The following is an 11,994-nucleotide window of genomic DNA, read 5'->3' as shown; positions in this document are numbered from 1 at the left end:
GAGTGAGGGGTGGGGAACGCTTGTGCCTGGCAGTTCATTTGTAAGGCTTGGTTTAAAGATACACACGGAGAACTTCCAGGGCATGCATTGAAAGTTGCAGTACGGAGTCTCATTATCTTTCATGAGAATGTCATGTCCAGTTCCCTGTGCCAGTGCTGCAGATGTGCCGCTTACACTCGATGGCTTTTTGCCTTAAAATATATGGAGTGAGCGGAGTATTCAGCATGGCTCTGCATGTGCCACCAGCATCTCCCTCCAGCTGTCCTGCTCACTTCTGCCTTCTGCTCAGTTCTTCTCCACCCTGCCCTGCTCTGCCTGTTTTGTTTTTTTTCAAATGCTCATTAACCCCTCATCTTTCAGCTCGCAGACATGAAACCTAGGAACCCAATATCACCATGGGAAGATTTCATCAGTGCAGTCTGTTTGACAGGAGTCAAATAATGTTGAAAGCATCAAAAGACATAGGAGCTTATTTTTTTCTTTTTAAAAAATATGTTTGTATTGATTTCAGGGAAAGGAAGGGAGAGGGAGAGAAAGATGGAAACATTGATAGGAAAAACATTGATTGGCTGCCTCCTACACACCTCCTACTGCAGACTGAGCTTGCAACCTGGGCTTGTGCCTTGACAGGGAATCCTAACGCAGCCTCCTGGTGCATAAATTGACGCTCAACGACTAGCCACACCAGCAGGGCCAGAGCTTATTTCTATAGGTAATACTGGAAACTTGCTTGAGTGATTGCTGGCTTATGGATACTAGCTGTTGTTAGACTGTCACATTTTCCTAAAGAGAGGGTATATATATTTAATACTTTATTCTATCTGTGTATAAGTGTGTGTATAAGTGAATTCCTTATTATTGAAAACAAATAGTCTGTTTGTCCCTTTTTCACATAATAATACTTAAGTGTTTTATTAAGAAAAGTGTCTTCTCTGTTACAGGGGATCAAGGACACAGGGGTTGGGTTTTTAAGATCCCTGCGGACCTGTGACAGTGTTCTCAAGCTTTTCATTTGTCACAAAAGCATTGCTAAGGGTGAACAAGGTGGGCAAGACCAATAGGTCAGCAGTGGTCTTTCCATATTAATGTCACGGACACTCTGTCTGTGTAGAAGCATAGCAGCCAATCCAGGACTGATCAGTACTTAACATTCTGCATCAGCCCTAGGTGTACCATTCTCCCTCGGTGTGAGGTAACAGAAGGGAGCAGGGGACATATAACCCTGCGACATTAAGCAATTAGTTTCTTCAGTCAGCTGTTTCATTCTAGTTGTCAATAGACTTTTCACAGTGGCGCTCTGTGCTCAGCGGTGAAAAGTAATTAGATGACAGAATAAATGAGATCATTGCAGGAATGAACACTGCACAGAACAGTGCATTTTATATCGAAAAATGCAAATCTGTCATAGAGAAGGTACACGGTCTCCCTTCAATTTATTTTTACTACTTGATTGCCTTACACTCGTTATACTTATTTAACATGCTTCACATCTAAGTCCCTTTTTAATCACGAACACATTCATTTTAGTATGATGAGGTCTACATTCATAGCGAAGTGATTTGGGCCGACTGAATTAAACTTTCCCAAAACAACGAATTTAAAGTATAAATGCTGCCCAACTGGTATGGCTCAGTCATTGAGCCCAGAGGTCACCAGTTCGATTCCCGGTCAGGGTACATGCCCAGGTTGCAGGCTCAATCCCCAGTAGGGAACATGATGCGGGGGAGGCAGTTGATGTTTCTATCTCTCTATTCCTCTCCCTCTTTCTTGAAAATCAATTTTAAAAACATATCTAAAGTACAAATGCTGAGCCTAGATTGTGATTGTTGAATTATGGATGTGGGAGCTAGAATTCTCTAAATGCAGTCATCTACGTGATACAACTTTGCAATAATGGAAAGAGACCTAGATTTTGAATCAGAAAATGGTTTTGAATTCTGTGACTAACTCCCTTTGTGACCGTGATTACAATACCTGGTCCCTTAGAGACTTGTTGGTGAAATATGAATAATGATATTTTTTTCTAAAAAAAGGGAGGGGAAATAAAAACAAAGTATCCTTTGCTAAAGGTTGCATTTTTATTTTTAATTACTTTGAAAAATATGTTTTCACTTTAACATCTACATAATGTTAATTTATTCAAAACTATTGTGGCTGCAGATCCAGAAATCTTCATTACATTAGGTTTTCAGGTGATTTAGCTTATAACTAGAATCTGAATGCCCCTCCTCCACTAATAATAAGAAAATTTGGGATCGCCCCAAGAGATAGCAATATAATCATTAGCTACCAAGCAAAACCTCAGAATTTCTGACTGTGACCTTGCTGAGAATTAGCAAATAAATCCACTGTAGGAAAACAGAACTCAAAGCCACAAACCTTACATTGTTCTCCTTTCCCATGTCAGGTTAAGTTACTGCGTCACCCTCGTGGCCCAAAAGGGGTGATGCATCTTCCCAAGTGTTCAATTTAACACATTTCAACTCTTCGGAGATTGGCTTCGTTGTTCAGTACAATTTGAATCAACATTAAATGAGGCAGTAGATCCATGGAGGTTTGAAAATGTAATTAGAGTACAACTGATGTTTTTATCTGTTATCCTGGCAGATGACCAAATATGTCGAAGGTCCTTAGGTTTCAAGAATCTTGTGTCTAATTTAGTATAGAAATGTCATGTTTGATGTTTTTAAAAAGGATTTCCATGTAATTTGATTTAAGATTTGAAGTCTTACAAAGTGAGCCAAATGCAGTATGACAGATTCAACTTAATTAATGACTGAGCTACACAATTTTCCAATTAAGCCAACTTAGGAAGCCAGGCTTTGTCTCTGCAGTGAGACTTGGTTGAGAAGGAGGTTCAGATGTTGATCGCTTTTAACCCCTAGCATCCAGAGTAGAAATGGCAAATAAGAGACCAGTTCACATGCTTTTCCTGACCCTTAGCTCCGTGGTTTGATATATAAAATAAAATTGATAGCTATTATCTAGGATCAGTTGGGACAGACATCTGAAAGAAAAACCTCATGTTAGCAAATGCCTAATCATGTCAAGTAAGACTCTAGTTCAACCAAACCCCAATTTATAAAAGAATATTGGTAGAAGTTTGTCATTTACTCCATGCAATTACCATAATCCTGTAACATCAGAATCTTATAAAAGAATTTACCACAGGGTTACTTTAATGAATCTCTCTTTAAAATAAAAAAGTAGAAAGCTTTTAAAAATACTTAAAATAGCCTTGGCTGGGTGGCTCAGTTGATTGGAGTGTTGTCCGGCTGGGCATGTACCCAGGTTGTGGGTTTGATTCCTGGTTGGAGTGAGTATGAGAGGCAACCGATTGATGTTTCTCTTTCAAGTTGATGTTTCTCTCTCTCTCTCTCTCCCTTCCTTTCTCTCTGAAAATCAATCAAAACATATCCTTGCCCAGCTGTTGAGGCTCAGTAGTTGAGCATTGACCCATGAACCAGGAGGTTGAGATTCGATTCCTGGTCAGGGCACAAGCCCAGGTTTCAGAGTCAATCTCCAGTAGGGACATGTGGGAGGCAGCTGATCAATGCTTTTCTCTCATCATTGATGTTTCTATCTCTCTTTTCTTCTCCCTTCCTCCATCTGAAATCGAAATATATATTTAAAATAAACACATATCCTTGGGTAAGGATCAAAAAATAATAAATTAATTAAAATAGTTAACATACAATGGGATTTGAGAAACTGGGATTTCTGAAAGCTAATGTTCCTCAGATTTCCCAAATAATGTGTTGCCCACATGAGTTCATATAGGCACCCGAACTGTATGAGTCAGTAGCAAGGAGCAATGGAGATGACATTAGTACCCTGCTGGCTCTGCATTTCCAACCTTTTTTTCTCCTCCTCCACACACATACTTACAGTCCTGGATGCCCCAGGGTATGAACATATTGCATTACCACCTGGAGCCCTGCACCTCCTTTTCAACATTGGGTGAATTTGTACAGTGGCAGTAGGAATACTCTGGAATCCATTTCTGCATCAGGATACCTTAATAACTTAACTATAAATGGAAGTGACTATGAATCATAAACATAGGTCCCAGTAACCTAACCTAAATGCACCCCTAATTTACTTCATTTAGTTTAGTTCCAGAAATAACCATGGCCATTTGAACACTACAGAACATGACAGAGGGAAGTCGGGAGATTAAAAGGCAGCCGTAGTAACCGTTCGCAATGAAAACATTTTGCCTTTGCAAGTTTTTTAAATTAATTGATGTTATTTTAAAATTTTTCTTTATTATTGAAAGTATTACAGCTTTTGTGAGTTTTTAAAAGCATGTGACTATATAAACAGATTTCTAGGCATCCATACAGGTAAGGGACCCTGAAACTCAACCTTTTTTATTTTGATGGTAAATCCACTTCCAATAGCACCTAATGTCACTTGTAGGATTTTAGTAGACACCGAGAAATAATTATTGGATGGATGGATGGGTGGAAAGGAACTTCTTTGTGACACTTCCACAGTCAAATTAAATTGGACCAATTAGCTGCCAGTCACATTTATCACAGTGACTTGGTATCTATTACTAACACAAAATATGTCGAGATTTATTCATTGTAAGCACATATATTGACCCTCTGTTTTTTCTTTCTATGGGAAAGTCACGATTTCTGCAAAATTTTGCAGCCTTGTCAACTTCACTTCCTCAGGAGTATGCCCTCAGCAGAGCTACTACTTGAAATGTCTTATTACTAAAATTATTAAACAATTGTCTTCAATATCTAGTTATATTTGCCTTTTTACAAAGGACGATTTCAACTCTGTGACCTTTTTTTTGGTGACTCCAAAAAAAGGAGCTGAAAAATTGAAGGTCCATATTTTCGAGGCTGGAGTAAAAATATATAGATTTATTTATATTTTAATTTACTGTCTAATGTTACAACAGAGACCATGCTAGAAAGGAAACTGGTGGGTCAGACAAGGAATCTAGTAGTGAACGGGACTGGCTTAGGATCCTGGCCTTTGGGATGCTCCCTTCACGCTCGTGCCCAGGGTTAGCAGATAAGTGCCACTAGTAATAGCTACAAAAACAAATGTTCTCTCATAAAACCTTACTGAATATACATTTATACACCACTGGAAAACCATGCACCACTCTTTGGGACCTGGAATTTTTTAGACAATGCCAGAATCAAAATGCTTCTTGCTAATGCTGAGTTTTTCCTTTGGACATTCAGATTGAGATAGTTGAGAGAAGATAAAAAGTTATGAGGCAAATAATGGCATATTCACAGTGAAGTTGTGGACTTGTAGCTAGGCTTTCTTTCATAAGCTTAGTTTAGGAAATAGACTTGTGATGCTGTGGTGGAAACTCTGAGCCTTCATGGAGACCTCAACTTTTTGCATTATCTCCCACATTGACCTGGTTGTCTCTTTTAAAATGTCTTACTTTTTTTTTTTTAAATATATTTTATTGATTTTTTACAGAGAGGAAGGGAGAGAGATAGAGAGTTAGAAACATCGATGGGAGAGAAACATCGATCAGCCGCCTCCTGCACATCTCCTACTGGGGATGTGCCCGCAACCCAGGTACATGCCCTTGACCGGAATCGAACCTGGGACCTTTCAGTCCGCAGGCCGATGCTCTATCCACTGAGCCAAACCGGTTTCGGCTAAAATGTCTTTTAAACAATGGCAGATTAAGCTTGGGGGCATAATTGGAATATATGGTTAATATGAAGAGCAAGGATAGATGAAGCCATCTTTTTTGGATATGCTGGTGAAAGAAATTTCATAAAGATATTTCAGTGTGATTAGAAAAAGATATCAAATTTTTTTTTAGCTTCATTCAGCTGGTGTAATGGGCATTATTGATTAAAATGTTAGGATCAGTAAGGACTTAAAATTGAAGTAGAGGAGACCTGAAGAAGGAGAATAAGGTTATGGGCTGTCTGGTAACCTAACAAATAAATGCTTTGTAAACAATCTAAACTGATCTAGAAAAAGACGTGTAAAAATCAAACCACACAGGGGTAAATGCAGACATGGAGAAAATACCATTACAATACTAATAAATTGAAAAGTGAAGTAAAAAACATATCACTAAAATAAATTTTAGGAAAAACATCTGAAAGTAATTAGCATTTTTATTAAATGTGTACAGAAATTACCCCTGAAAAAACAATTCAGAAACCAGCTCCTGAAAACATTAACAAATACTTCAACATAGGCTCTAAGAGCTGCTAGAGAGAAAAATGTGAAAGACCATAAAGGAAAGGAAAAATAGAAGGCTCACCAGTCACTGAATTCAGGGACTGAATTATGAATTTTCTTGGGGCTACTCTGGGTACTGCATTCTTGTATAATTAATTAAAGGTTCCTTTGGAAAATTTTACAGTCTTTAAATTAAGTCCAAGAAATATACTTTTTAAAAATCAATTCTGAACTTAGTGAATATTAATTTCACTGTTAATTTTTCTACTATATTAGGCACAAATCAATATAAATCTATTATCAATATGAATGGAAATATTAGGAAGTCATTTTTAAATTAAGTAAAATATCAGTAAAGAATAATATCTGGTAATAGAACTTATTATAATTTTGCTTATTTAATTTCCCGTGTACAAACTTCCAAATAAACATGGTTCATTATGAGTTTGTTTGAAATTTAAACACTTAATTTTGGACCCCAACAGTGTAGCTCTATCATCTATTTTGAACAGGCATTTTGTAGAAAAATCAATGGTTCATTGTCTAGTTGCTTTAATTTTTGCCTGGTGCCTTTTGATTTTGAAATTAGTGTAGGGGAGGAAAATGAAACTTTCCTCTGTCCTTCTGAGTTCTTAGCTGAGACCCCTGTAATAAAGGACAGATTAACAAGAGAAAAATAAACAGAAATTTATTAATATGTATACATCATGTATACATGGGAGATGCCGAGGGGAAAGTAAGTCACTCTCCAAGATAGTCTATATGGGGGTGGTGTATTCTGCTAGCTTCGTTAGTAACCCCACGTGTCTTGAAATGCTCACCAGGAACCGGTGGGATTTGACTTGCCCTTGCCTTTGCTCACAGGTGCACCCTGAGCGTGACCGTGGAGCAGGCCATCATTCTGGCCAGAAGCCACGGACTGCCTCCTCGCTACATTATGCAGGCTACGGATGTAATGCGGAAGCAGGTGAGTCTCACACTCTAGGGCAGTGGTTCTCAACCTCCCTAGTGCCTCGACCCTTTAATACATTTCCTCATGTTGTGGTGACCCCCAATTTCATTGTTACAAATTGAACATAATTAAAGCAGAGTGATTAATCACAAAAACAATATGTAATTATATATGTGTTTTCCAATGGTCTTAGGCAACCCCTGTGAAAGGGTCGTTCGATCCCCAAAAGGGTCGCGACCCACAGGTTGAGAACCGCTGCTCTAGGGAGTTGTGTTATAAGACCTGGATTTGTTCCCGCATCAGATGTCTGACAAGTGCCTGGATGTGACGGGCAGTTTTCCAGGCTCAGAGGGGAAGCTGAGAACAAGAAACACTCCCGGGGAAGAAGACAGCACAGATGTCCACACGAGGGTTCTCTGAGAATCTCAGAGAACCTGGAGAGAAGGGTGTCTCAGAGGCCCCCTGAGGAGGAGAGGGAGTTGGCCGGGCAGAATGAGCCAGGGTGGCTTGCGGCTTATGTAAAGGAGAAGATACGTGTCACTTTCTGGGAATTGCAGGGAATAGACTGGGGGAGAGGTGAGGGGAGAGGACAGAATTGAGGGCCCTGCGTGCTTCTGGCGATCTCGCAGGGCCTCACGTGCCAGATAAGCACAGACCTCGGTTTTCCATTTAGAGGATGAAGCGCGCCATTGGACTGCCCATAGGTCTCTGAAGTATGTGTGGGTAAGAATGGACTAGCTTATAAAGAGGATGAACTTTCTATACAATAATCCAAGAGTATCTGGAGTGGCAGATTGGTTTTTAACCCTTAAAATTCTCTGAAAAGTTAATACCAAAACTGCACTAATATCCAATTTAGTGATCAGTAGGAAAATGTGCTTACTCCAGTAGAAAAAACAGTGAGTAGAAGGAAAAAGAAATTGAGAGACATTAATTGTGTTAAATCGTATTGATTTTTAGAGAGGATTTTTAGAAAGAGGGAGAGAGACAGAGAGAGAAACATCTACTTGTTGTTCCACGGGTTGATTTTTGTATGTGCCCTGCCCTGACCAGGGATCAAACCCGAAATCTTGGCGCATCAGGACAACATTCTAACCAACTAAGTTATCTAGCCAGGATGAAAGACAATTTTATATTTTATTCTGCCACCTTTTCTTTGGGCTACCACAGAAAATTGGTTTAACCTGCTGACTTGGTTTGTATTGTCCAGTGATAGTGAGGGACTTAATTTTTAAGATATGCTTTTGTAATTATGAACTTGGTTTACTAAAGAGTGGATAATTCTTAAACATAAATCCCTATGGGTTTGCTCAAAAAACAAACAAACAAACCCAAAACAACAACACAGAAACCCAGAAGCAGTGATAAGTGAGGCCAGCGCTGGCCTGTGGACCGCACTGCAGACGTGAGGTGCAGCGGGCACAGACCCTGGAGTTTCAGGTTGTGAACCCCAGACCTGAAGACTGAAAACCCAGGTCTCACAAGGTCCAGGAGGGGTTTGTTGCAAGGAGGTCAGATCCGTGAGAAGCACGTGGCATACTGTGGGTCAACTGGAAAAGGGCGAATACAGATGCAACGGTGGCAGGTTTAGGAAGAACTTTTTTGGGTGCATATACACATTCAGTTTTTAAAAGCAGGTTAAGGTAAGCGTGTGATTAGTCATATCTGGATTGGGATGTGGGCTCTGAAACATACAGAAAGAGACTAATCTTCAATTTCGCTCTGTGGCTACCAGATTAAGTTTGCAACCAGACTTGCAGAAGCCATTTCAAAATTGTGGTTTATGGGAGACTATATTAACCTTTTTTATAATAATCTTTTTATAATAGTAAGGGGGTAATTATGAGTTGGCTACATATACATTTAAGTATATAGACTGAAACACTCAAAACCTTTAACTTCTTATAACTGAAAATGAGGATAGAGAAAATGAAAAAAGTAAAACAATATTATGTAGGCCTTAATGACTTGTTTAACTGCTGTAAGCTTCTTTAAAACATAATATACATACATTTGTATTAATACCTGTTACTATATATATACATAAAGTTTAATTTTAAAAGACTAAAATGTTACAAAGTCCCTGGTCAATTTCTAATTTGCACTGTTTTTTAGTATTTATCATCCTGTCTTCCTCCTAATTATTGAATAAATACATTGAGAACCCAACCCCTTCCTTTGTTGCTTGTCTGTCTGCTCTAAGTTTTTGTGACATCTCTGAGTGGTTCTGAGAGACAAAGACAGTTCTGCCTTCTCTGTGAAAGATTATGGAGCCCAGGCCTTCTCTTTAGAGAAACGGGAGGAGACTTTTGCAATATTCCTCCTGCCGCTAATCCTCTGACCAGTGTTCAGCAGCTTCAGGCTACGGGATTAATGGTTGGGATGAGTCTGCAAGCCAACGCTTACCAGCATGGGATCTGAGTAGTTAGGACACACCTGTAATGAAAGATATTTCTTTTGCCTTTCAACCCCTTTGACTGCGTTTTTCAGAGACTGAATGCTTAGAATATTTGCCAGATTAATGATTTATAATTTCTAAGATATTTAGTTTCTTTTTCTAGGAAGAAGCTTTCCAGCATGATTTATTATTCTTATTTCTAATTGCAGTATAGTTTTCACGTAGATTTTGTATATGTGCTTTCCGTAGAGTTGTTTAAATTAAGGGCTTGAGTTAGTAGGAGAGGTAAAATTAGAAGGAAGGGTACTGTGCTCCTTACACTTTTTTGTAATGATTATAATAATCGTTGGCAGCACTTTCACATAACCATCTGATCTTATTAATAAAATAATTGAGGTTGACACTCCCATTTACATCATAAACTTCAAGTTTTCTGTCCTATAAATTATACATTTCAAGTATTCTTTGATGGAGGCCAGACATTCTTTTTTGACCATTTTAACAAACACTGGGATTGCACAGAATTCTGGCTCCTTAGCTATAGTATCAGAGCATTAGTCTGGGCACGAGGACCAAGGACCAGGGAAGATGCACTTCTTGCCTAATATCATGGTGGACACATGTAGGCAAATCACCGTGATACAGGCACCAACAGGCAAGTACTCTCTGGGGTGTACAACCTAGTGGCTCAGGACATAAGTCAGAAAACTAATAAAAAATATGGAAATTCTCTACTTTGCTTTTACAACCTTTCTCTAAGTCTAAAATTACTTCAAAATAAAATTAATTGCAATTCCAGGTGGACAAGCAGCAGACACCTGGGTAGGAAAAGCCCTAAAATCAGCCATCAGGGCTGGGGACCCCTGAACCAGGTCTAGAATTAGAGGCTCCCGGAACTTCTGTCAAATTCAGGGGTGGGGAACCTTTTTTCTGCCAAAGGGCCGCTTGCTTATTTCTAACTGGCAGGCCATACAAAATTATCAACTTTAAATTAGCCTGCTATCTTTGGGAAAACATTTAATTAACTCACTCCTAATGCCTTGGCAGGGCCAGACCAAATGATTTTGTAGGCCTTATATAGCTTGTGGGCCAGATGTTGCCCATCCCTGCTTGGTCCACTTGAGAGAATTTTTCTTTTTCTTTTCTTTCTTCTTTCCTTTCTTCTTTTCCCATAGGTTAGCATTTGGAAGCAGGAGAGAGGGTTTCAGAGTTTTTTTTAAAACCACTCTCCTTTATCTGTTCTCAGTCCCACATGCTGATGTTTTGTTCTATGCAATAACTAATTCCCATTAGGAACTGAACAATGATTGTAGCTTCATTCACGAACTTGACAGATTTTAAAGACTTTTTCATTGCTAAAGTACGTTGTCTTTGTGCTATAAATGTTGAGGCAGAATTCTTACATTTCAGAAATCTACATGCAAATTGTTTTAGAACTATTTAAGAAATTATTTTCTTGATAAGCACAGTGAAGTTTAAAATAGCTCATTATTTAGCTAAAACACAGGAGTGTGATATAACTGTGATTTTTGTTCCACGAAAGTGAAGATATAGCAGATATTTATAACCTGCTCATGTTCTATTGTCTTATGCATTCCTTGCTTTTAGGAATAAAGACATAGATGAGATGGTGAACAGGAAACTGTTGTTTAAACTAATTTCAAATAACTTAGGTGGCTATTGGAATACATTCCAATCCTTTGAAATAATATATCCGCATATTTTAGTTCTTAAAAGCATTAATTTTGAAAATGCTCAGATGAAAATGTCTCTCTTCCTCCTCATCCAGTCTCCCTTGATGTTAAGTACATGGTTGGAATAAATACTCTACACTCAAGTGTTAATGCTGTGTTGATGACTAATGCGATGTAGAGCCAAGAGTGATTTTTTCTTTACTTTTTTCAGGGAGCAAGAGTTCAGAACACAGCAAAGAATTTAGGAGTGAGAGACCGGACCCCACAGGCTGCTCCCAGGTAAGTGACTCCCCATGTCTGCCCTTTTCCACCCTCTCCCAGGCAGTGTCACTCATAGCTACTATAACCGCTCAAAGCTATGCTCAGTGTAGAACTGATTATAGTCCTAGAAACTGGCCTTGTAGACATTCTGTGGCTCTGTGATTAGGCATAAATGCTCTCTGACTGAAATTGAATTCTAGCTGGAGAAAATTTAGAGGTAGCAGGTAGAAGAAGTCTTGACATTATTTAAACTTTGCAAGTTTCATCATGAATTCAATCACAAAAGTCCACACAATTCCTATGAAAATTTATATGCCAACTGTGCCAAACTATGAAAATGCTGTTTTCATTTATACTTTTATGATGGGGCGTGCTGTTTGTTCCCTCTGGCAGGATTATATGCCAACTGTGCCAAACTATGAAAATGCTTTTATGATGGGCCGTGCTGTTTGTTCCCTCTGGCAGGGTTGCCTTTCCCATCTGTGTCTGTATTAAACACT

The 11,994-nt window shown here is 38.8% G+C and overlaps 1 protein-coding gene across 1 annotated transcript in view; it reads left to right on the top strand.

Annotated features, from left to right (window-relative positions):
- Positions 1–11,516, top strand: part of PREX2 (phosphatidylinositol-3,4,5-trisphosphate-dependent Rac exchange factor 2) — a 156,467-nt gene extending 144,951 nt beyond the window's left edge. Inside the window, 2 exon segments of the mRNA XM_006756922.1 lie at positions 7,054–7,156; positions 11,445–11,516. Of these exon segments, the coding sequence (XP_006756985.1) occupies positions 7,054–7,156; positions 11,445–11,516 (175 nt within the window).
- The last annotated feature ends 478 nt before the right edge of the window (positions 11,517–11,994 follow it).

The sequence above is a fragment of the Myotis davidii genome, unplaced genomic scaffold (genome assembly GCF_000327345.1).
Source record: "Myotis davidii unplaced genomic scaffold, ASM32734v1 scaffold393, whole genome shotgun sequence".
NCBI lineage: Eukaryota > Metazoa > Chordata > Mammalia > Chiroptera > Vespertilionidae > Myotis > Myotis davidii.
The sequence above is the reverse complement of the archived record's forward strand: the minus strand, read 5'-3'. Positions and strand labels throughout refer to the sequence as shown.